Source organism: Prionailurus viverrinus, chromosome D4 (genome assembly GCF_022837055.1).
Source record: "Prionailurus viverrinus isolate Anna chromosome D4, UM_Priviv_1.0, whole genome shotgun sequence".
In the NCBI taxonomy this organism is placed as follows: Eukaryota; Metazoa; Chordata; class Mammalia; order Carnivora; family Felidae; genus Prionailurus; species Prionailurus viverrinus.
In genome coordinates this window covers 91,221,654-91,246,546 of record NC_062573.1, presented here as the reverse complement: position 1 = coordinate 91,246,546, position 24,893 = coordinate 91,221,654, and the positions used below count along the sequence as shown (strand labels likewise).

The following is a 24,893-nucleotide window of genomic DNA, read 5'->3' as shown; positions in this document are numbered from 1 at the left end:
TCCAGCCCTGCCACCACGGGGTGGCGCTAACAGGGCAGAGCCTGCTTGGGATTCTGTTTCTCTCCTCTCTCTGCCCCTCCTCCTGCACTCTCTCTCTCTCTCAAAATAAATACACTTTTTTTGGTTGTTTAAAAAAGGAGGAGGAAATCACCGATTGCCCAGGGAAGTCCTTTGCAACACTCGGACCATCCCTCCGGCACCCCCGAGGAGGGCCCCCTCCTCCCTGGGCTCCCTCCCACACCCCTGACCCCAACCAGGGCTGCAGCCAGGTCTACGCTGCATCGCGTGTCCCGGGGTCCCGCCAGAGAGATTAGGGGAAGAAGCGTAGAGGAGGAGGGGGAAGGGGCGCACTGACCTTCTTGCCCGTGCTCCGTGTCGACCGCCGCCTCCAGGTCCCCTGGCCCAGCCATGCACCCACTGGCCACTGCAGGCTACATGTGGGGACCAGCACAGAAGGACAGTGCTGTATATTCAGAGACTCCCAAGTCTCCAGGTCTCCGCGCCAACCCGGCCCAGCGCCCGACGGCCCCCGCCCGCTTGGGTTCGGTGTGGCACGAGGTCCCAGCGGGCGTGAGCGACGCGTGGGACCCGCCGCGCGCTGAACCCTCGCTGTGCTGCGGCGAGGCGCGGCGCCCGTGCACGCGCTGTCCGCGGGCCCGCACGGGCCCCGTGCGCGTGCGACAGTGGACGAGGCCCGGGAGCCTCGGCAGGGTCCCCCCACCCTCGCCGGCGGGAGGGAGGCCGAGCGCGCCCCCGAGCGCGCGCGCGCGCGAGCGCGGCCCACCCCTCACACCTGCGGCGGGCGGGCGGGGCGCGGCGGGGCGGGGCCGCGGCTGTCCCCGCCCACCCGGCCGGAGCCCGGGAGCCCGGGCGGAACCGAGCAGCGGGGCCCGAGCGGCCGGCGGCGCAGGGCGGTGCAGACAATGGGAGCGGCGCGGGCGGCGGCGGCGGCGGCGGCGGCGGCGACGCGGGCGGCGGTGGTCGCGGAGTCCCGGGCCCGGCGAGGACGGGAGGCCGCGCCATGAGCCCCGCAGCCGGGCGCCCCCCTGGGCCGCGCGCGGGCCGAGGCGAGCGGCCTCTGCGAGCCCCGGGCCCCGCCCTGGGGCCGGCGATGCGCTGCCAGGGCCGAGGATGATGGTAGATTGCCAGGTGAGTGCCCCCGCCCGGCCCCGGCCGCCCTCCAGGCCGGCGGGGGTGGAAGGAGGACCACATGTCCCCGGCCCACACCCCATCCGGCGAGGAGGGTGCACGGCACCCGGTCCACGCGGAGCGCGCGCTGACGCAATTCCGCGTCCGACCCCTCTTGGTACAACTGGGAAACTGAGAGCAGGAGAGGCGGGGACTTGCCCGGAGCCGTGAGGTGAGCAGAGTCCAGAGGAGAAGGGAGGGTCCCGGCTCCGGGGCCACGGCTCCACCCTCCCATACGATTTCCAATGAAAACAAGAGCCCCTAAGATCCTGAGGGACTCCGTCCACACCTTACCATGTGGGGCCCTTTCCTCTCGACATCCCAACGAGCCCGCAGTACATACACACATTGACTTCACACATGGGGACCATGGGATGGGGTCAGAGGAGGAGTGGACACTGGGGAGGTGACAAGGGGGCAAGAAGAAGGGGACTGGAGGCAGCTCTGCCACGGGGCAGGGGCGCCCAGTGGGCTGGCAGCATGACCAGGGCTCATACGTGGGGTGGGGAGACGTGCCAGCCTGATGGCCAGGGGGTCTCCAGGGTACCCAGGGGGCTGCCTGGGCTGGGCACTTCCCCGGGGCACCCAGAGAAGTCGGGGTCTGGGGTCTTGTGTCTACCACCAGCCTGGAGCTAGAAGGAGACACCCCCCTAGTGGGAGGGGGCTACGGGACAGGCTTCAGCTTACTCCTGTGTAAATTGGGCTGTATAGACGTGGTGTCCCAAGGGTCCCACAGGCTTGTCTGCTGGCCCTGGGCCTCCACCCCTGCCCCAAGATGCTCCTGGCCCTGGGAAAATGCTTTCTCCTCCCTCAAGGTCCTTCTGAGCGGAGGGCAGCCTGGGGACTTGGAGGACCGAGGACCTGGGTGGGCAGCACGTGGCGGAGCATGGACCCTGGTGCGGACACCGAGGTCAAGACCCTCCTTGTCGGAGCCCCGGGGCCTCATTAGGAAGGGTTTCCAGAGGCAGTGCCCTGGCTGGGGTGAGGAAGCCTTAGGAGTGAACGGGGCACCAGGATGGGAGAGGTGGAACGGGGGACAAGGGAGGCTTCTGAAGTCCTCACATCGCCCCTGGAGCCTGCAGGTCCTGCCCCTGTGCCCCTCTAGGGCCAGGGAGGGCTGCTGCCTTGACTACATCCAAACAAAGGTGTGTGTTTTGTTTTCTGGTTTCCCTGCCTGGGGCTGTCATGCCGGTGCTGACCACCAGGGGGCAGGCTGTGTCCACTGTGCTCAGTGAAGCCTCTGGAGCAGGAAGGGAAGCTCAGGGGTCATGCTGGGCGTCCCCTGCCCCCAACCCAACATGTACCTCTTACTATTAGTCTGCATGTGCACAGCGTGAGCTGCTCAGAGGCAGGTAGGGACTCTGAGATCCTCTCTGGACACATTCAGCTCCTGTGCCTCTCACCCTGAGCAGGGGATGTGTTGGGCCTGGGGGCTGGAGTCAAAGGTCCCGCGAGGTCCCAGCCCTCCAGGAGCTCACAGTCCAGAGGGGGAGGTGGGTCAAGGCATAAGAGCGAATCCGTGTGAAAGGAAAGACAAAACACTGTCGGGAAATGAAGCAGGGTGAAGGAGGGCGGCCAGGGGCCCCTGGGTGGGGTCTCACAGGCCTCCAGGGTGGCCCTGATGCTGGGACCCCGAAGGACAAGAGGAGCCAGTCCCACACATGTCTGCAAGCAGTGTGCTGCGGGGACGAGCAAAGCTGCAGAGACTCGGAGGCACAGAGGGTTTTTCTGGAGAGGAGCTGAAGAGGAGCCAGTGTGGCCAGAGAGAGCTCAGGAGGGAGGAGGGCGGGCCCAGCCCCCAGCCTGGAGGATGGACTGTTGTCTGTGCTGGGGGACACATTCACCTTACTTGGACCACCTCACACTTTCTGTACCAGTCTCCTGGCTCTGCTCGGCTGGGAGCCTCAGCCCCACGGTCACCCAGGAGGCCAGTGCTGCAGGCTCAGCTGAGGCTCGACTGGGGCAGGGTCTGCCTCCAAGACCACGACCATGTACATGCTCTTGGCAGGATTCATCTGGGCAACGGGTGTGGGCAGAGAGATATTCCAGAAGGAAGTATCCTGTGGTCAGGATTGATTCAAGGCAGGGAGGCTGAAGATGAGGGTGATAATTGGGGCCTCTGTCTATTGTGTGCTCACATGCACTCTGTCCTCGCTGCCTAGGTCACCTCCTGCATTGCCATCAGGTTCCTGGGGCTCTGCTTGGGACACTGGCTTGCCTGCACTAGGCTAGGGTAGCAGCGGTGGGAGATGCTCCTGGGGGAGGGGTGATATTCATTTTTTGTTGCCACTGTCACAAAGGACCACAAGCTGGGTGGCTCAAAACAACAGAAATGTATTCTCTGTCAGTTCTGGAGGCCAGAAGTCCAGAATCAGCAGGACTTTGAGTCGGCAGTTCCGTGCTCTGTCTGAAAGCTCTAGGAGGGGATCCTTCCTACCTCTTCCAGCTTCTGGTGGCTCCAGCAAGCTGTAGTGTTCCTCGACTCAGGGATGCATTGCTCCAAACTCTGCGTCCATTTCACACGGTCTTCTCCGCGCGTCTGTGTCCGGTTATCCCCTGCTTGTGTAAGGACACCGGTCGTTTGATTAGGGCCCACCCAGATCCGGCGTGCCCTCATCTTAACTTGATGACATAGGCAAAGACCCTCTTTCCAAGTAAGGTTTATGCACAGGTGCTGGGTTAGGACTTCAGCATAGCTTCTTGGGGACACAGTTCAACCCACAACAAGGGGCGTTGGAGTGATTCTCCCTCCCCCTCCGAAGGTCAGGTACCCAGGTGCCCACGGGGATAGGGGGCACAGTTGGTGTCTGCGGAGGTCTCGGGGACTCTGCCCCCAGTTTGTGGGTGTGAGGGGAGCCTGAGGGTGTGCTGTCACCAACAGCAGGTGGCGCTGTGACCTCCTTACTGCCGCCCTAGCAGGGCTCGGAGGCTTGGAGTGGGGCTAGAGCAGACAAAGATCTCACCTCTCAGTTGCGAGGAGACAACACTCAACTGTAAACACCAGAAGCACCGTCATTTCAGGGGTGACACGTACCATCAAAATCAAACAAGGTGGGGCCATGGGATGGTGAGCCGGTGACACCTTGGACAGGAGGCCAGGGAACCTAGCAGGAACAGGCCTTCCGAGGTCAAGAGTCTGCGTTTCCTCCTACACCTGCGAGTTGAGCCGGCCCTACTCAGCCATTTTTCAAGGGCCCTGCAGCTATGATTACGCTCTGTGGTTTCTGGGTAGCTCCCCCGTTACCGTTACCGAAGGGCAGGGTGGCTGTGTCTGAGGAGCACGCAGAAGGCAGCCGTCTGGATGGGTGGGCTGTCGAGATTGAGGGGTCCCTGTCCCCAGAGACCCTGCCCAAAGGGTCCCCCCACTGCTCACCTGCTGGGGTTCTGCCCTGTCCTCATACAAACCGGAGAGGGCCATCTGGGGCTGAGGAACAGGGGCCCTGGACTCCCCACGGGCGAGTAGGCTCCTAGGGGCATCAGTGAAATGAAGCAAAGTGCCCAGGGTGGCCTGGCCCCAGAAGAGAGGCCATTTCTTACTGTGGCCCCCTGGGCACTTCTGGGTCCCACAAGGCTCAAGTCGCCAGCCCTCGACAGTGGGTCATTCGCTGATTTCTACGAGAGGTACTTACCCAAGGGCCTCTGAGCATCGTGCCTGGGCTTCACTCTGGGAGGATGAGACCGTAGAGAAGAAATACAGGAAAAGGGGTGTAGGACCGACCGCAGATCCTGGGAGAAGGCATTGGGACCCCGGGGACCTGCACACCAGCCATTGGACTGTGCTCTGCAGAATAACCCCCGGACCGTCCCACACTGCTGCTGGGTGGTATGGACGCCACCCCCCCACACACACACATCCCCCCCCCCCCCGCCGCCCTGGCCCTGGCCTTGGCCTGCACTGTCTCATTGTATCCACAAGATAGGTACCACAGCCATCTTTATTTACAGCAGGGGAAACTAAGGCACTGGAAGGTGAACGGGCTCCCCGACTAGGTAGTGGCAGGGCCGGTGGGGACGTGTCCCTGCGTGCAGACACGCCTGGGAGGGGCTGGGCGTAGGTGCTGGGACCAAATTCCTTGCAATTACAATAAGCTTCCGAAGTCTGGGCTGGGCAGGCCCCAAGGTGATGGTTAACAGTGGGAGTGGAGACATAAACAGAGTTAATGAGCCCCTTCCTCCTCCTCAGCCCCCACGCCCCCTCCCCTGGCTCTAATGAAGGCCTTGGGCTCTGGGCTCTGCATTTTCTCGGAGTTCTGGGTGTTTGATGCTCAGATTCTTCACTTAGGGTCACTGCCGGCTGTGTCTCCGTGGGGGCTGGGGAATGAACTTAGGGAGCCTGGATATCTCCCTCCAGGGCGGCCAAGCCAGGGTGAGGGGGTGGAAAAGAGAGGGCATCCCCCTAAAAATGACAAGTCCCAGAAGGAGGGAGAGTTCCCATGGTAACCTAGAGGGGTTGCTTGGCAACTACAGGCCCCCAAAATACTTGCCAGCGGGAAGGCTCAGGGCTGGGGCTTTCCGATGGCCTGTGTGTAGACGCTAGCTGTGGAGTCTGGTCCACCCCGCCCCCGCCCAGCAGCCCCCACCCTGGATCCTTCCTGAGGGAAACCCTGGTCTGTTCCTCCCTCCCTGTAGCTCCACCCTGCCAGCCGGCCACCCTGTATCAGGCCGGTCCCCTAGCAACAGAGGCTATTTCCTGGATACCTGAGTGACAGTTGATGGTGGCACAACGTCAGAAAATGTAGGGTCAGAGAGCACCGTAGATGGGGCCAGGCGCCAGCCAGAGTAAGGAGAGCTGGGCTTGGTGCCCTGTACTTTGTACCCACAGCAGCCACGAGTGACCTGGGCCTGGGGACAGGGTGGTGCAGTGGCTGGGAGGGTGGGGTGGGTAGAGCCCCTGCAATAGGGGGCTGTGGTTCTGGTCTGAGCCAGCTGAGACTAGCTTTGTGACCTTGGCAGGTCCCATCTCACCAGCCTCAGTTTCCCCATCTGTGGCCCCTTCTTCCCCTGTGCCTGTGTGTTCACCATTCAGTGCACGAACACTGCCCTGTAAATCATGTCACCTACTGGGGCTTTGGGGGTGGGGCAGGGAGGGGCCTCTGGGCTTGCTCATCCGCTGGCCTGATTCCATCAGGGTGCTGGGGGGAGGCAGGCGGCCTCACGGTTAAGGCCATTGGCTTTGGAACTGGAACCTGTGTCTATATCCCAGCACAATGCTTGTTACTGAATGGCCTAGAATGGTCACCAAACCCCTTGCTTTTCCTCCAGCTGTGAGCAAAATATGGGAATGGAAGGAAGTCTGGCCCTGCGGGCTGTTAGGGGCTGCTTTCCCTCGTGGGTGCTGACCCTGTACCTATCAGTGAGCGCACCGGCCGGGGCTGTGCGGGAGGGGGCAAAGCCCCGGAGCCCCTGCCATGCCTTGGGATGGAGGAGAGAGGGCCTCTGAGAGCCAGACTGCCCTGGGGTGGGTCGTAGATTTTGGAGCTGGGAAGGTCGTGAAGCCCAGGTGCCCGCTGGGGAGGGCGGTGATGGGTGGTCTCGTCGGTGAGGGGTCCCGGGTGCCCTCAGGGAGCCTGGATTCTAGTCTGACCTTGACCATTCAACTCATTCTGTGACCTTCGAGTATAATCCCACTCTCTGAGCCTCCCTGGCCTCCCAAAGGGGAGGGGGCGTGCCCACCTCTGGCGTTGGGAGGAGGCGTGGTGGCCTCCTCTGCCCAGTGCCCGGCACGCACGTTCGGCGCGGGGGCGGGGGCGGCGGTTCCCGTGGCTCCCGCGCCTCTGCCCGCTGTGCCCCGCCGCCCCTCACTCGTGCGCGGCGGGAGGAGGGGGCGGGGCGAGGGCGGCGCAGACAATGGCCCGGGCCCGGGTGGCGACGACGGTGCCCGGAGCGGGGCGGGACGCTGCGAGCCGGGCGCCCGGCGACCGCGGGCGGCGCGCTCCAGCCCTCGGCCCCAGGCGGGGTGCGGCCCCTGCCCGCGTTCATGCTGGTGGTCCCGCCGAGCGTGCGGGCGGACGAGGTGAGCCCCAGCCCCGCGGGCTGCCGGGGGAGGAGGGGCAGGGGCCGCAAGGTGGCGGGAGCCCAGAGGCCGGAGCGCTGCCCCGCCCCCACGACTGAGGCGGGCGCGCTCCACCTCGGGTCCCCCCCCCCTTTTCTAGGTTGGGATCCGGAGTGGGCTCCCTTGGGGAAGGGAAAAGGCATCTTCTCTGGACCCCGCCTGAGGTTCCAAGTGTGCCCACCTGCCCTGTGGGTCCGCGCTGGGGTAGGGAGGGCGTGGCCCGGGCCAGTGAGGGGCTGAGGCCAGAAACCTGCCCCGGCCCCCCCCTCCCCTCCCTTCTTGAGATCTGGGCGAGCGGGCGCAGGCCTTCCTTCCAGGAGCTCCTTTCCCTGGAACCATGCGGGTCAAAACTGGGCGGGGGAGCGTGTGTGGGGAGGACCGGAGTGTGCGGGCCCTGGGGGCTGCCGCCACCCGAACTGAATCTCTCTGCCTGATTCTTGCTGCAGCCACTGCGGCTGGGCCGAGGCGGGAGCATAAGGAGCCCAGCCCTGGTTATCTCTGTCCGCTGCTCTCAGCACGGACCTCTCAGCGAGGTCAAGTCTGTCTGGAGGTCAACGGGGAGAGAGAGGTCTGGGAAGGCCGGGTGGGAGCCCTGGCTGGGGCTTGCTGGACCCCCGGCAGGTGCTTTCCTTGACTCCTCTGTGCCTTGGCTGCCTCACCTGTGGATGTCAAGGTGTGTGAATGTGCCTGGGGAACCAGGTACTGGCACCAGTAAGCCCTCCGCAGGTGACAGGAAAGGTCTCTTCCAAGGTAGGCAGATGGCGTGGGGGCCAGAGAAGTTGAGTAGATTGCCCAGGCCAGAGGGTGAGCCCCACCTGGATCGCCTTCCTCCCTGAGGCCAGAGTTCTAGGTCCCCGCCCTGCCCCCCTCCCCCCGCGGGGTGTGCTGACCAGGAAGTTGCCCGGGGGTGCCCTTTGGCCCTCTAGTTGATAGGGTTGAAAAGGGTGAGGCAGTCCTCCTGGCCTGAGGCCCTGGGCGGCCGGAGAGGTGACAGCTGTGGGCTCCCAAAAGCGGGGAGCAGAAAGGTAGGCAGGCAGTGCCCCGTCTGGACAGGCTGAGCTGCCCCCGCCTGCCCCCCTCGCTGCAGCAGGGGACAGTGGTTCTCCATTATGTCAAGGAATCTTCTTCGCAGCCACGTGGGGCCGGGAGACCCTTGTGCAGCACACGGGGCTCCTTCCCTTCTCCCCAAGCCAGAAGCAGGTGCGGGGTGGGCCCCGAGGGCACACGCTCAGGGTTTGGGGACACCAGGTGGCCGTCACTGGCTGGCAGATGTGTGGGGGCTTTTGGGGTTGTCTGTGCGGTCCTGCACCTGAGCGTGGGAGTGTGGGTGCGCGTGACTTGGGAGGAGCCCCATGCCTTTGGGTGCCGGCACATTTGAGTGCATCTGTATCCACGTGCCTCGTCGTGTGCCCCCGGTGTGCACGACAAGCCCAGCGGTGGCTGAGTGAGCACGAGTGTGAGGGGGCTTGTGTGAGGGGGCTCGTGTGGAAACACGACTGGTTACGGGGGTGCGTGTGCGGCACGAGTTCACGCGTGTGTTTGTGCATCCGCGCGCACACGCGCGTGTGTTTGCATCTTGCATTTTCAAGGCGCCAGCCCCCCGGGTCTTGACCATGAGGAACCCTGAGTGTTCCTACCCCCTCAACTTCTCAGTGTCAGTTTCTCATGGGTTTTGTTTGTTTGTTTGATTGGGTTTTTTGTTGTTTTTTTTTTAAGTTTATTTTGAGAGACAGAGAGGAACGGGGGAGAGAATCCCAAGCAGGCTCAGTGCTGCCAGCGCAGAGCCTGATACAGGGCTCGGTCTCACCAACTTTGAGACCATGACCTGAGCTGAAATCAAGAGTCGGACGCTTAACCGACTGAGCCACCAGGCGCCCCACGTGCCTCATCTGTTAAAGGGGTTAATAAATGTACAAAAGCTTACAAGGCTGGGTGGCTTTAAAGTACTCAGCCCTGTGCCCGGCGCACAGAGCCGCTCTGTTGCCTGCTGGCGTCCGGAGATCTGCACCGCTCTTGGCGGGTGCCCGGCAGGGGGAGGTCCACCCGGTGCCTTGCAGAGCTCAGCACATATCCCATGTACGAGCAGGTGGAGGCAGGGAGGAGAGTCCCTGGAACCTTGCCAAGGAGGAGAAACCAAGGAAGGAGCCAAGTCCTGGGACTGGCAGAGGGACCGTGGGTGGCAGGAGGAGGCTGGGACACAGGCTGTGTCTCCGAAGCTGTCAGCCCCAAGGCCCTGGGAACCCAAGGCATTGCCTCCATCCTCTCCTGCCCCCTCCGCACCTGGGGAAACTTCCTTGCCGGAAGACTGTGGGAAAGGCACCAGCACACCCCCCCCCCCCTCGCACCTCCCGGCAGCCAGCTGGAGCCCCGGGTCCCTTCCAGAGGCCAGGGCAGCTCAGGAGGCCCCCCTCTGAAAGGGTAGCCCTGCTTCCCAGGCCCTGGGCCCCCGCATGCAGACAGCAGGCGGGTGGCAGCACCGGGCACACAGTGTCCCTGGCACGGCGGGCACCCTCCTCACCACAACGGCCCGTTTGTCCCAACTCCCCTGGCCCTGAGGCCCCAAGTGACCAGGCCCTGCCGGGCACAGCGGCCTGACTGTGGGCTCCGCTCCCCCCACCCACCCAACCTTTAGCAAGCCCTGCCTGTACTTCAGGGAGAGGCTCCTTAGCGCAGGCCAAACCTCTACTTACCCGATCAGCGGAGACCCATTCCCCAGGAATTGCAGAAGGAGAAAAAAACCCCAGGTTGAACCAGAGCTGAGCCGACTGCCTGCCTCCCCGCCCTGACATCCCACGGCAGGCTGGCTTCTGGGAACCTCCTGGCTCCTGCTTCCCAGAAAGCCTGGCTCGCCTCCAGCCTCGCTCTCCGGAAGGCGCTGTCATGACAGGCTGGCAGAGAGGGCCTTGCCCTTCCTGTGCTCTTTGGCATCCCTCGGGCTCCTCTCCAGCCCTGCTGGCTCCTCCAGGAAGCTTTTCTGGCGGTCTCCCCACAAGGAACCCTTTGGCCCTGAACCCCGAAGATTTTTCGAGTCCAGGAACTTGAGACTGGAGAGACTGGGTGGACCATCCAGGTGTTGGTTGAGAGCCCACCGTGTGCCTGGAGCTGCCCTAGGCATTGGTACGTCAGCGGGGACAGAGTCCCTGCCCTTCCCAGGGCTTACGCCCCTTCCAGTGTTAAAAAGAGGGAAGAACTGAAAACACGTGGGACGCCCAGGGGTGGCGTGTGCATACATGAGTGGCATGGCCACCCACCTACCTGTTGGCAGTTACGAGAAAGCACCACGGGCCAGGCATCCTTCTGGGCACTTGGGTATGAAGAGCTGGGAGCCCGGGGGCTGGGTGGGAGAGGGGGTAAGAAGCCACCCCACAGTGGATGAATTGTTCTGTGAGTCTTCCCCCACAGGGTACTTCCTGGCTCCCCCACCCTATCAAAGGCTGCGGTGATGCTCCACCCCTCTTAACCCTCTTCTGGTTTTGCTTCTCCAGCACACCCACCCCCCCAACGCCGTATTTTACTTCTCGTACCCCCGACCAGAAGGTGACTTTGACCCGTTTGGTTCCCTCGTGTGTTTTTGGCACTTGCACATGGCCTGGTCCCTCCCTGGCAGGTGCCCTGTAGACTCCCCAGGGCGGGTCTACGATGATGTCCTCGAAACTACTGCTGGTCCTCGGGGACGTGGGGTGGGGTGAACTTGTTTGGAGATTTTTACGGCAGCTGGACTCTGCTAGGAGGACTTTCTGTGGCATCTTATGAAGTATCAGTTGTCCCTGACTTGGCACGTCCCGGGCCACCTTGGGGTAATGTTTTTTTGACCACGGGGCCTATGCCAGGCCCTCTTCCCAAGCGCCCCCATCCGTTGGAGACAGAAGCCGTCTCCTTGTGTAGGGCCGGACAAGTCTCAGCAAGTGACAGGCTGCGGGTTTGAACCTGGATTCCGTCTACCCAGGGCCCCCAGCTCGTAGCTGCCACTCTGATCCTTAAAGTTAGACGTTGGGCTCGTTGGCAAGACGGGCACAAGGAGCAGGCCCAGAGGGGCAGGGGGCTGTGTCCTCGGCTGCCGTGAGAGGGGGTCTTGTGGTCCCCTTGGCGGGGCTGGAGCCTGCCAGGCATGAAGCCAGCAGCAGCAGCTGGGGCAGGGCCCGGATTCTCGTATCCTCAGCTTCTTGGCAACCTGGGTGACTCAGTGGGCCGGTATAAAGGGCCGGCAGGCAGGCAGGCAGGCAGGCGGGCGGGCAGCCAGCACAGGGGAGTCCTGGGCAGGTGAGTCAGCAGCTGGAGAGGTCCAGCGACCTACCTCCCTACCGCCGGGTTACTGTTCTGCGTGGGGCGGGGCTGAGCCTCAGCTGCCGAAGTAACGAGGCCCTCCTCGCCTTTCTGCCTCCCAGCTCTGCCCCACCGTTCCAGGGGGTCCCCAGGTCTCCCCAGCCTGGAGCAGAGGAAAGGGCTGCCCCATTTGCGTCCATGGCCTTCCTCTGGCCCCTTTCTATAAAGGAGGGGGGTCCTCTGCTCACAGAAGGGCACCAGGAGAATAGTATCAGCAGCCTCAAAGCCAGACTGCCGCGTGACTTTGAATCTGATGGGTCTCCAAGCTTCTGTCCCCGAACCCACCTGTAAATCTGCTTCACATATGGGGACATGTTATATCCACAGCGGCACATCAGTGAATGGTAGAAACATCTAGGGCGGCGGGTCATTGAGTCCAGCTTACACACTGGGGGGGGGGGGGGGGGGGGGGGCAGAGGGGCGGGGGAAACTGAAGTCAGAATCCCGAGCTGGGCCTCATACAGGGAACAGACCACCCACCTGTGACAGGGACCCGGCGGCCCCACGTGTGGTCTTTGACCCGGCACGGAGTGGAGGAACTTGAGCTGCCTTGGGGGCCAGACAGGCCAGGGTATGTACCTGGCCTTGGTAGTGACCCACTGTGCATCCTTGGGCAAGTTGTTTGCCCTCTCTGGGTCTTGATCTTAGTTTTACGGCAGAGATGATCACTGCGGCTGTGTCTGTTTCGCAGATGCTGCGTGGAAAAGTCCTCTGTCCCCAGAGAGGAGGGAGGAGGGACAAAGGCGGAGCTGGGCTGGGCCCTGGGTGCCCAGGAGGCATCAGGAGCCGCTCCGGCCTCCAAGGCTTCTAAGTGCAGGCCAGCTTTTGCCTTTGGCTGCAGGGTGGCAGTGTTTGCAGTGTCCCGGGCCAGGGGCCTCTCTCAGAGCTGAAGAGGGAGGGGAAGCCAGAGGAGATGCACCCTGGTTCTGAGCCCTGTTCCTGGCTCCGAAGGCTGGTCCCTCACACGCAAGGCTGCAGCGTCACCTGACCTAGCAGTCTGGCAATGGCTCTGACCTAGCAATTTGGCAGTGACCGTGTGATGATGGGGCTGCAGGTTCCCAGAGATGAGGGGGAGGGGAACTGGGCTGTCCCGCTCCCCCAGCAGGACCCCGAGTCGGGTCAGGAGGCTGCCGAAAGAGGAGCCAAAGCCAGCCAGGCCTCTCCTATCTGCTTCCTGGACAGGATGTTGTGCCGAGTAAACAGCTTCGAGAAGAGTCACGGCTCGCTCGGGCTCTGAGTCACAGCTCCTAGCGACAGCCACACATGTTTATAAACAATGTGCTTTGCACCCACCAGGGCCTGCCCCCCAGGAGCCCGCAAAGCGTGAGAGGAACCCCCCCAGATGTGGGATGTAGCAGGGGCCCACCCAGGAGTCCCTCCCCTGCCAAAGGGCTTAGGTCTGGGTGGCAGGGAGCGTTGGCGCGTCTGTGCATGCATGTGTGCTCGGGAGTGGGGTTTTGCTGCGTCTGGGCTTGTGTGTGGCCGGCCAGGTGCGTCAACCCAGAGCCATCTGGTGTGGTGGGCAGAGCACAGGACTGTTGGCAGGTCACGTGACCTCGGGTCCTGGGACAAGCATCTCAGGGCTGGCGTGAGTGTCCCCGGGTGCCGAGTTCACGCAGAGCTCCGTGCACAGTGGGCGTGCATAGGAAATGCTTGCGTGCGCCTCAGTCCTCAGGAGGCCCAGCCCCCGAAGGTGGCAAAGGGGTGGGGGTGCAGGTGAAGTGCCCCTAACTGTCCCCAGCCCCCAGAGCCCTGGCTCTCCGCAGCCTGTCTTTCGTTCCAGGCAGTGACAGTGATATGGCGCACCATGTGGTGACACCAGACTGGCAGGGAACAAAGGCGCCTCTGCTCTCCCCCTCCCGGGTGGGAGGAGGGGTGGATGCGCCCTGCCCCTCCCCTCCCCTGCCCCGCCTTCCCAGGGCTCCCGTTTTTTTCTTGCCCGCAGCTGGTCTCCCCAGCCTGGGCCTTCCCGGTGAGCCCTGTCCTGGCGGCCTGGCTCCAAAGGCAGTAGCCCGAGATGTCCGGGGGGGTCGCTGGAGAAGATCACGGGGACCCTTGTGTGACACTCAGGAACTACGGAAGGGAGATGTGGTGCCTTGCAAGGGGCCTGGTACCTGGGAAGGGCTCGGTAAATGCTCGTGGAATCAGAGGCATTAACACACGGATGCACCTAAGGGGTAGCCTGTACCCCCGTGGTTCCCACCACCCACCCCCACTTCCTCCAAGGGCCTCTTGAAGCTCTCCCCCGCCCCCAAACACGTTCGCCCAGTCGGAAGCACTTTCCCCTCCACTGACTCCTTCCACAGCACCGGGATGAGGAGGCCAGGTCTCGGGAAAGGCACTCCCCACCCCCTCAGTTCAGCTAAGGCCCCCAAAGGCTCAGGAGAGCTCCCCGGGATGCATGGAGGACAGCCAGGCTGCATCAGGCAACGCCCGAGGTCCCACAGCCAGGCAGCCGGCAGCACGGGGGGCTGAGCGGCCGAGGATCTGAACAGCCTGCGCACCCCAGGGCTGTCTGCCCCCTGGAGCTCTACTGACTCCCGGGGGCCTGGCGCCTCCACCGGCGCTCCGGGCCTCTTTGCTGCTTGTAGACAGCAGACGTTCCTGGGTTATCCACTGGGATCCAGTTGCGGGGCCCATGCTAGCACTGGACAGACCCCAGATTGCCATTTGGAGCTGGCCCTCGGAGATGGGAGCCAGGCAACAGCACCCGCCAACATCCCTTGGGTGTTTATTATGAGCCCAGCACGGGAGCAGGCTTACGACTGTGGGAGAGGATCAGAATGCACATACCTTGGGTGCCGGCCACCAGCAGGCCCCTGCTGAGGTCTTGCCAAATCCTCAGATGAGGAAACTGAGGCAGTAAGTGACGCTAAGTCACTGGCCCAGGGTCTCAGCACTGGCTGATTCAGAGCCCCGTCGCCTGTGCCGTTTCTCAAAGGTCACGGTGGGCACGAGGGTGGCACGGGAGGCAGGTTCCACCTGGGACTTCCAGCTCTGTTTCTCCGATGCCCGCCCAGCCCCCCACTCCTGGATGCCCACTTCCCCAGGGATTCCTATTTTTTTTTAATGTTTATTATTTTTGAGAGAGAGAGACAGAGCGCAAGCAGGGGAGGGGCAGAGAGAAGAGGGGAGACACAGAATCGGAAGCAGGCTCCAGGCTCTGAGCTGTCAGCACGGAGCCCGACATGAGGCTCGAACTCACCAACTGTGAGATCATGAAGATCATGACCCGAGCTGAAGTGGGACACGTTAACGACTGAGCCACCCAGGCGGCCCAACGGATTCCTAACTTGTGCTCACAGGGATTCTTTTGCGCCTGAAAGAAATTTTCCTCTGGAGCCCAGCAATGAGAACTCGAGGCCAAGAGGTGCAAGGGGCACAGGGGGTGGGAGGGTTCAAGTGTGAAAACCTCTGTGTCTGCCCCTCCCACCCCCACATCCATGACAGATCAGGAAACCGAGGCTCAAAGAGAAGAGGAACATGCAGGTCCCACAGGGAGGCAGTGCTAGGCGGGGACAGGAACCAGGTCTCAGCCCCTGGGCTTCGAGCAGCCTGCTCAGCCGGGTCCCCTGCGCCTCACAAAACCACCGGAAGAGGATGTGAAACTCAGGCAGAGTGAGTGCTGGTGTGGCTCTGTGTCAGGGCAGCATACTGGGCCCTCGCCACCCCACCACAGCCAGGGGACCCGATGTGCGTGCAGACCGGCTCCAGAGCCCCTGCGCAGCCCTCTCTGCTCCCAGCCCCTGTCAGCCCCCTTGCAGCCAGGGGCAGGACGTCCACCCGGCCAGGGGCCTGCAGGGTAAGGAAGCAGCCCCGCCTCTCAACCTCTCTCTTTGCCCTGGGACCTCTGGGTTTGGGGATCTGGGCTCTGAGCACTGATGGAAGGAGCATCTGTGGGCTCTGCAGAGCTTCAGACAGACACAAGTCCTGAATTCTCCCTGTGAGATTTCGGGCAAGCCCCTGCTCCCCCCGGGCCTCGGTTTCCCCATTCGTCAAATGGGTGTATTGGACTCGTTCAGTGCTTTCCGATGGCTGGTTTGCAGCAAAATGAGACAAGTGGGCACAGGGTTGTGCGCTTTTCTTAAAGCCAAATGCACTCGTTTAATAACTGCCCTCTTTTCTGATGGTGTCTCCTAGTTATTTTTGGTGGCATCTTTTTTGGAACGATGGTATTTTTTTTTTTTTCTACGCTACTTGGCAAAGTAAATACTTGTCAACCCTCGGTTCGTCTTGCAGTTTAAAATGAAGTCTTGTAGGGAGCGCCTGGGTGGTTCAGTTGGTTGAGCGACTGACTTCGGTTCAGGTCCTGATCTCGTGGTTCCTGAGTTCGAGCCCTGGCGCGTCGGGCTCTGTGCTGACAGCTTGGAGCCTGCTTCGGATTCTGTCTCCCTCTCTCTCTGCCCCTCCCCTGCTCATGCTCTCTCTCTCTTTTTCTCTCTCGAAAATAAATAAACATTAAAGTGAAGTCTTGTATCTGGGGGCCACAGCCGAGGAGCTTGAGGGCAGGGTGCAGGGAAGCTTCAGGAATGAGGCGGTGGCTTTGAATAAGTGAGGGTGTCCTGTGCTCCCTCCAACGCCGCCTGGCCAGGCTCACACCTGCCTGCTGGCCCCGCCAGCTGAGCCCTGTTTTGATCTCGGTGACTTATACCTGCCACTGTTGTAACTCTGGGGAATGGGGACGGGGCCTTGGGGTGGGTTTTGGAGGGGACGGCGGGGCCCAGCCTGGAGGGGCCGATCTGGCTGGAGCTGCTCACACAGCCTCGGCTGGCCCACGGCCTGGGACAAGCGGGAATTCCTGGCCCTGCCCATCATGGGAGCAGGTATGACAGCCACGCAGGTGACACCAGGCCTAGGCACTCGGGTGCTGGACTCCACCGGGGCAGCCAGGCAGACTGGCAGACTGGCAGAGGGCCTCCTTGGGAGCCCAGCCCCTGCCTGGCTCCCGTGCCGCCATGGCCCGGGAAGCCAGGCCCGCTGCGCCCAGGGTGCGGAAGGGCTGGGTGTTCTTTGCCTGTGTCTCTGTGGTGACTGCCAGGCGCTGGGCCATCGCCCGCCGCGCCACGCTCCGAAGCCCCGCACCTTGGCCGGCACCTGTGCCAGCTCCAGCCACCGAGGTGAGTCTCCAGGGCAACCGGGGCCGCTGCCGGGAGGCCGGGTGGGTCACGGCCAGGGCCCGACGCCCCCCCTCAGAACTGGTTGAAGGAGTCTGGCCGGAAGCCAGCGGGCGTTGCCATCCGTGTCTGAGAGGAGGGGGCGCACTCGGCGGTGGCCATGTGCGCCCCACCAGGCCGACCTGTCCCCCCGCCCCCTGCCTGGGCGGCCGCTGCCGGGGAGCCGTGCGTCCAGCGTCTCCTGTTCCTCTTGTGCTTCTCAGATTACCAAGGGCTCCTGGGCATTGTTTTATCATCCGCTCTCCTGAGGGCCCGGTGGTGGTGTTATTATTATCACCCCATCCTACTGATGGAGAAACTGAGGCCGGGAAGGTGCAGAGCAGGGACGAGCACAACTCTAGGCTCCAGATCTCAAGAGAGAGTCTCCCAGACCTACGGGGCTCCCCCTCGGCCGTGTGTGCGCGGGCTCTGCGAGGGTCGGGACCTGGCCTCCGACTCCGTTTCCTTTCCCAGGGCTCCCCTCTCCGTGATTCTCTGTGTTGCGGCCTCCCCTGCAGTCTCTGTTTGCATTTCCATCTACTTGTGTCTCTTTCTGCCTCTTCCTCCTTCCTCCCTTCACCTCCAGCCGTCGCAGGGTGGCTGGGTGGCCTTCAGAAGGGTCAGGGGTCAGCGACCCCTGGGGTGGTGGGCCCCCAACGCTCCAGGCATGGGGGACCGTTGTCAGAGTGGCCCCTGGCTCCCACCGGTGTGGGTGCTGTTTATCAGGGTGAGCCGGCTGCCCTGTGCTCCTCTGAGTGACCCCCCTCCCCCCGACACCCTGGGAGTCAGTGTCAGGGGCGGCGAGAGCCCACTTCCTGGGGAGGCCGGGGAGGCCCCACAGCAAGCTCCAGGCTGGTCTGGAACCCTCGGCCTGCCCCTCCTGGGCCGTTTCCATGGCTCCAGGCGTTGATGTATTTTGTTCTAGTTGCCCCGGGACAGTAACGCCCTGTGAGGTCAGAGACTGGGGGTGACAGTGATATCACACCCCTCCACCCAGGATGGTCTCCGGGAGGTTTGGATGCTTCATTTTCCGCCTCCTGACCAACCCGGAGCTCAGCCTCCAGCCTGTGGGAAACCCCCTCCCCCTGAGGAGGAGGAGGAGGACTTGGAGGACGAGAAGGAGGCCCCTGGAGGTTCCCAGGAACCCAGTGACGGAGGAGGTGGGGCTAAGCCTACGCTCTTAGCCCAGGTGCATCACCTCCTGCCAAGGTGCGTCACCTCCTGCCAAGGTGCGTGCTCACCCGCCCACAGAGGGCCAACCCGGGAGCCAGGCAGGCCAGGAATGGTGACGTTGATGTCGGGAAATGACCCAGGAGCCTGGCCAGGCTACACCCTCTTCGTGTCCTCCTCAGGCTCTAAATATAGACCTCAAAACACAGGTGGTCACCTGCTCAGAAAGAGGTGAAAGGTCTTCTTCCACTGAGGGCCGGCCCAAGTCCGGGTACCTGGCTGCTATTTCTCACTAGGCCACCAGCGCCCTCTGTGGCCTTGGCTGAGCCCACGTTGGAGGCGGTGACGGGCAAGGCCTGCGTGGCCGCCTGGACGTGGCCTGGAGCCCAATTCTCGCGCCGAGACCTCCCCAGAGCAGCAGCTAGACCCCAACCCCATTCCCCGAGACCCTGTGCAGAGGCAGGGCCGGGTCTTGATTTGAACGACCACCGGAGCAGCACTGATGAATCCCCTTCCATGTACAGGGAGGGCAAGGGGTGGGCAGTGGGTAGGAAGCAGGGCCAGGCGGCCCACAGGGGATGGCTTGAGGCGCCGGGGACGTAGCGGTCCTGTGTGAGCCTGGCTTGCCCCGAGGGCAGCAGGGGCACTTTTGAAGGGTCAAGACCAGCGGGAAGGAAAAAGTGCCCCAGAGATTTGGCCTCTGGACCCCTATCCCTTCAACTGGGGGCGGCTGGCTGTCCAGGGGTTCTCCAAGCCAGGGAGCAATGGAAGGCCCGGTGGGGTCTGTGGCAAACCCACAAGCACAGGGCCTGCCCAAAGGGGACAGCTGCCCACCAGCCCCCACCCAGCCTCCGGTTGCCCAGGAACACAGACCCCATGTGGCCAGATTGTCTGAAGTTACGGGAGAAGCCAGAACTGCGGATTTTCATATGAAATCACCTGACCTTTTACTGTTGGCTCAAAAATGTAAAAATACTTTGCAAGCCAAACAAAACACACGTGTGGGCCGATGTGGCCTGCCTCCAGCCCCTGACTGCCAGTTCTCTGCCCGTCTTGTAAGCTTCCTCTGTGGGGAGCATCCTGGCGGTGGAACGGTCTGAACAGCATACGGTTGTTCTCGGGGCTGCTTGTGACCCCCGGGGAAGGGCAGGTGCGCTCCCCAGGGAAAGGTTGGGAAGCTGGGACTGCAGGAGGTGGGGTGAGCTGTGAGCGGGATGAGGGATGAAAGGAGGGCCCCGATTCTAACATCCCCCCCACCCCGCTTTCTACAGTGCCCTTTCTGTTTCTCCCAGCAGACCCTCCAAGGGCAGGGGTTATAACCTTGGTCTTTACCCACCCAAGGTCACTGGGCTGCCATGAGCCCCGTGTGCCCAGTATGACTCGGTTTCCCAGCCGCCCACTGCCGTGCCCCCCAAAGTGAGGCCCCCCGGCCTCTTTTGATGTTAAGGACGCTGGGAGCGCCTGTGGGCCTGGGGCGAGTGATAGATAAACATGGAAGACGGCGGGGCTGGCCATGTGTCACTGCCATGACGGGGGGTCTGAAGACTGTTGCCCTCCCTTGATAGCTGCTGAGAGCCTAGGCGCATGCATTGAGGGTGAGTCTCAAACTCTGTCCTTTTTCTTTTTAACTTTTACGATGGCAGATTCCAAACAGACACAAAAATGGACAAAGTGCATAAACGCATCCCCAGCTCTAACAACTCCAGGCGGGGACTCTCTTGTTTCCGCTCACCACCCCCGTGCCCTACCGTCCCCCGCAGCGGACAAGGCTTGTGCAAGTCCCGGGCACGTCGTTCTATCCGTAAAAATCCCAGTATGTTACTCTAATAGCAACTGCAATACCGTGATCGCACCCAGAAAATGATACGGAATATCATCAAATATCCAACAGGGTTCACATAATCTCAGTGGTCCCTTAGGTTTTGTTTTTTGTTTTTTTTTATAATAGTTGCCCTACTAAACAAAACCCACATGTTGCATTTGGTGATGTCTCTTACCTTTCTTTTAATCTGTGGTTTTCCCATTACTTTTCCCCCCCGAAATGCATTTGTTGAAGAAACTGGGTGGTTTGTCCCGTCGAGATTCCCACAGTCTGGAGTTTGTGGATTGCATCCTCAAGGGTTGTGTTTAACGTGGTCCCCTGTCCCCTGTAATTCCCCAAAACGGTAGTTACACACACAAGCCTGGTTGGATGCGTGTTTAGTTTTTGCCAGGAACACTTTGTGGATGGCTCTGTTCTTCTATCAGGCAGCACCTCCCCGCTTTGGGGCAGGATTAGGAAGGGAGGCGCGTCGGGGCTCAGGAGAGGGTCTTGCATGCGGGAGGTGTGCCGTGACTCGCGGCCCCCGTCACTGACCGTGTGGGGCAGAGAGTCTCTGGCCCGTTTGACTCGGGGGCACCAAGCACCTCTGTGAGGTGCTTCACCTGTGCTGTCTCATTAGTTATGCCCCCTTTGCAGGGGAGAAAACTGCGTTGGAGGGGAGGTGATTTGCCCACAGGTAAAGGAGTCACTTAGGAAGAGAAAAGTGGAGCTGGGCTTCAAACCCAGGTTATTTCAGCGTCTGAACCTGCCCTCTGTGCTCCACCAGCACCCTGGGAGCTAAGGCGTGTGTGCACGTGCCTGTGTTCACACTCAAGTGCGTGCAGCTGGAGCAGTGGGCAGGTTGGCCAGGACCCCTGAGGGGAGCCCCAAAGTGGGGGTGAGCAAGGCAGGGAAGGGGACTTTGTAAAAACAGACAGATGTGAACCAGAGAGATTGGTTGAGTGAAGCGCACCCCCCACCCCCCCCCCCCTCCAGCCGTGCTGGGGGCAGGTGGTATCGGGATGGAATCCCCCCCCTCCTCACCTCTCCAACCTACCTGGGCCCCAACCCCAGCACCTGGACCTTCAAGGTTGGAGACGTGCTGGGAGCAGGTGGAATCCCCCAACCCCCTTGAGTCACTAGGCCTGCACGGGCCCCTTTCCAGCTGTAAATTGGGCTTGAGCTGCTTTCCAGGCCCCTCCCTGGGAGAAGGACATAAAGAGAGCAGAGAGATAAGTGAGGGCAGGCTCCTGCTGGATTAGCCCGGAATTCCCAGCAGCGCCTCGCCTCGAGAGCGTGGCCCCAGGGGAAGGAGTGTGAAGAGGAGTTGCTAGTCAGAGGGCAGGGGCCAGTGAGCAGGTCACCCTTCTGTTGCTCTTTGAGGCCCTCCTTCCTCTAAATGCGCACCACCCACCTCTCGCCCTCCCTGGTGGCAGAGCCCAGAAGCTTCCTAAACAGCCTCCTAGGGATCTCCACCCCAAACTAAATCTACCCATCTTGCTTTATTTATTTTTAACTTAAAAAAAAAATTTAAATTTATTTAGAGAGCGCGCACGCAAGTGTGCATGCGCGCGGGGGAGGGGCAAGGGGGGCGGAGAGACTCTAGCAGACTCTGCTCAATCAGTGCACAGAGCCCCATGTGGGGCTCCAACTCGCGAAACCGTGAGATCAGAACCTGAGCTGAAAGTAAGAGTCGGGCACTTAACCGAATGAGCCACCCGGGAGCCCCTAGGTTTTTAAAAATGTATGTTTGTTTGTTTATTTATTTCTGAGAGAGGGAGACAGAGAATCCCAAGCAGGCTTCATGCTGTCAGCACAGAGCCAGATGCGGGGCTCAAACCCACGAGCCATGAGATCATGACCTGAGCTGAAATAGAGAGTCGGATGCCTAACCGACTCAGCCACCCAGGTGCCCCAGTTCGGCACAGCTGTAATCGACGTTTCCATAAATAAGCTTGTATTGACAGAGACCCACGTCCCTCCCCCTGATTGCTTCCTTCGGGTGAATTCCTACTAGTGGATCATTGAATCAAAGGGCATGAGCATTTTTTTAAATACCCTTCATAGAAACTGCCGGATGGTTTTCTGCCAGTCCTTGTCGAGGCCTTGCTTCAGGGTTGGACGGTGTTCAAGCTGCCGTGTGGGTGGGGCATGCCGGGGGCCCCACTATCCGTGGATAGCTGAGGCTTGGCACACAGTGGGTACACACGATACGCTTACGGAATGTGCAGTCTGGCCTTCCCTCTCGTCTTACAAATAGAGAAAGCGAGGCCCGGCGGTGGGAGACCGGTTCTGGGGAGGTCGGTAGCATTGCCAGGGCTGACAGGTGATAGTGCAGCAAAGGCCCCCGCAAGGACACGGCTTGTCCCCACACACCACACACACACACACACACACACACACACACACACACACAGCACTGAGGACTTTACGCACGGGTGTACCGAAGGCACAGTTACCATTTCAGGACTCAGGAGCACAGAGCCAGGCTCAGGCAGCGGCTGAGGGCTGTGCATGACTTCCCCGCTGCGATCCTTCCCGAAGCAGAAACAAGCTCAGAGAGGTTTAGCAATTTGTCCGAGGCCACAGAGCTAGGCTTAACTGGAATTCGTGGGAGGCAGGTCTGACACCAGGGCCTCTCGACCACGTCTCAACGCCCACACAACGCTGGCACTGCACCAGCGCACGAGCCCACGCAGGGCGCCTAACCGCGGGCCCACGGCACGCACAGCACGTGCACTCCGGGCCACGCTTAGGGCAGGCTCGCGAGGGCGCGCGCGCGCGCGCACACACATACACACGCCCCCGGCATCGCCGGCCCCGCCCCCCCGCGCTGCCGGCCCCGCCCTGAGGCCCCGCCCCCGGCCTGACCTCCGCGGGGCCGGACCGCCGGCGCAGAGCGCAGGCTGCGCCGAGCCGCGCGGGCCGCCGCCGCCGCCGCCGCCACCGCGCGCCGGGCCGGCCCCGCGCCCGCGCCGCCCCGGGTCTCGCGGCCCGGCCGGCCGGCCGCGCGCCCGCGAGCCGTTCATGGTGCAGCGCATGTGGGCCGAGGCGGCCGGGCCTGCGGGCGGCGCCGAGCCGCTGTTTCCGGGCTCCCGGCGGAGCCGCAGCGTGTGGGACGCAGTGCGCCTAGAGGTGGGCGGCCCCGACAGCTGCCCGGTGGTGCTGCACAGCTTCACGCAGCTCGACCCGGACCTGCCGCGCCTGGAGGTGGGTGAGCGGGCCGGGGAGGGGCCTTCCGCACAAAACCCGGGGCGGCGAGGGGGGCGTGGGGGCTGCCGCACAAAAGGTCCAACGCTTTGGGGGCCAGAGCCGAGACTTCGTGGTTCCCCCCTCCCCCCACCGCCACCATCTGTCCCGGGACCTGGCCCCACCGAGCTTCTAGGTGTTCCAGTCCCGCGCCCCCTGCAGCCCAGGTAGATCTGTTCCCGCGCGCTGTCACTGTTTACGTCTGCGAACTTCTGACAGCAGGGGCTGGGCCTGCACCGGCGGTTAGGCTCGGCGGTGCAGGAGGTGAACGAGTGGTTAGGATGACAGAGTCCTCCCAGGCAGTTGGGACCACAAGGGCCTTCCAGACAACACCCCTTGGGGGCAGACAGGGATCCGAGGTTCAGAGCTGCCCCGAGAAGCAAGGTGGAGGGCAGACAGGCAGGCCTCCCGCCTGTGCCTCTAGGTGTCCAGGCAGGGAGGTTGGGAGAAGGGCCTTTCAGGCCGAAGGGGTGACTCGTTTCTGGTTGACGAGAAAATATACCGACACCCTGAATTCATAAGGATTTAGGAGGGCTCAGAGAAGGGGCATGTGCCTGCCACGAAGGGGGCTGGGGATACCTAGGTGAGGGCTGGGTTCCTCGTTTCCGGTGTGCTCTGGGCAGTGAGGCTCAGTGGGGTCTCCACCTCCCACCTGACTCTGCAGCGGAGTCTGGCAGAATCCAGGGATGGGCCCCCTCGCCCCGTTCTGCCTGAGCGTGGGGCCTGGACAGAGGCTGTCCCTGGGTCCCGGGGCTCAGGGCACATTTAGGCCAAGCCAGAGCCTTAAGAGTGAAGTTTGAGCCCCCTGCTGGTTAGAGCCCCTCCCCCTTGGCGCCCCCTCCCCTTCCATCATTTAGGGCCACAGTACCTTGTCATTGCTGGAGATTGCCAGCCTGGGTCTTGTGCCTCTGCATCCCCAGTGCCTAGACGGGGCCTAGATAGGTATTTGCCCGAGGATAAAGCATGTCTCCGTGCCCCGCATGGGGGAAAGATGGGGCGGGGAGCTCTTGCTGAGGGGACTGTGGGTCTGGGAGACTCCTCCTGAGCTTGGCGGATGGCGGGGCCAGGCGAGTCCTCCAACCCTCATCCACCCACAGCTCCAGTCTTCTTTGGCGGCTGGAGCAACCCCCCAGGGAGGGTGGGGATGGGAGGCCTGACACCAGCCCAGTGCTCATCTGACTTTCATTATGTCTGGCAGTGGCTCCGGCTTTGTGTGCTGGGAGGGTCCGGCGTGCGCGCGCACAGGGGCCGGGCAGGTTCCTGGCCTGGGTGGGGCGGGCCTTTGTGGCTTCTATGCTTCCCTCCCTGTCCATCTGCATCCTGGAGGGTCGAGGAACCGAGGGAGAGGCAGATCTGAGCCCTTACTCCTGCCCAGGGTCTGCCTTCCCTCCATCTCCCTGCTTCCCCTCCCCCTTTCTGTCTCCCTCTTTAGCTGCTACTCTCCCTCACCCGGCCTCAGCGCTGAGATCCAGGCCATGGCCGCTGTTTAGAAATCAAAGGGGAAGCTTCTGGCTGGGGCAGGAAAACCAGGGTCCTGGCAGAAGAGGAGGCCACTGCCGGAAACCAAACACAATGACCATTTACCATGGGCCGAAGGGAGGGGGGCCAGGGAAGTCCCTGTCCCTCCTGCCAACACAGTGCCCCCCCCCCCCACCATCCTGGGGCTGGTTTCCTGGTCTCTGTAGCGAGCCAGAGCTGAAGCGGCCCTGCTCGTGGCCCTGTCCTGTCTGGAAACCACCAGGCAGTTTCTGTCTTGCCCCCTCCCAACCCCCCCCAACCCCCATTTCCCCACCACGCCTCCACCCAGGCCCTCCCTCTCTGGGCTGCCAGATGTCCTTGCACATCTGGGCATCCACTCGTCATCGTGATCGAGAAAGCCAAGTCACTGCTGACCCAGCTTGGCCTGAGGAGTTCTGTGCTTTCTGGAGGTCACCTGGCCCATGCCCTCGTCTCTGGG

The 24,893-nt window shown here is 62.3% G+C and overlaps 1 protein-coding gene across 5 annotated transcripts in view; it reads left to right on the top strand.

Annotated features, from left to right (window-relative positions):
* Positions 1 to 996: 996 nt before the first annotated feature.
* RALGDS (ral guanine nucleotide dissociation stimulator) overlaps positions 997 to 24,893 on the top strand; it is a 47,453-nt gene continuing 23,556 nt past the window's right edge. For 3 of the 5 annotated variants that reach the window (XM_047830402.1, XM_047830401.1, XM_047830399.1), the window contains exon 1: positions 22,689 to 22,897. In XM_047830402.1, the coding sequence (XP_047686358.1) occupies positions 22,715 to 22,897 (183 nt within the window). In that variant the 5' untranslated portion in view covers positions 22,689 to 22,714. Of the gene's footprint in view, positions 1,150 to 15,187; positions 15,366 to 22,688; positions 22,898 to 24,893 lie in introns of those variants that run through there. The other 2 variants (XM_047830404.1, XM_047830403.1) reach the window with 2 other exon arrangements.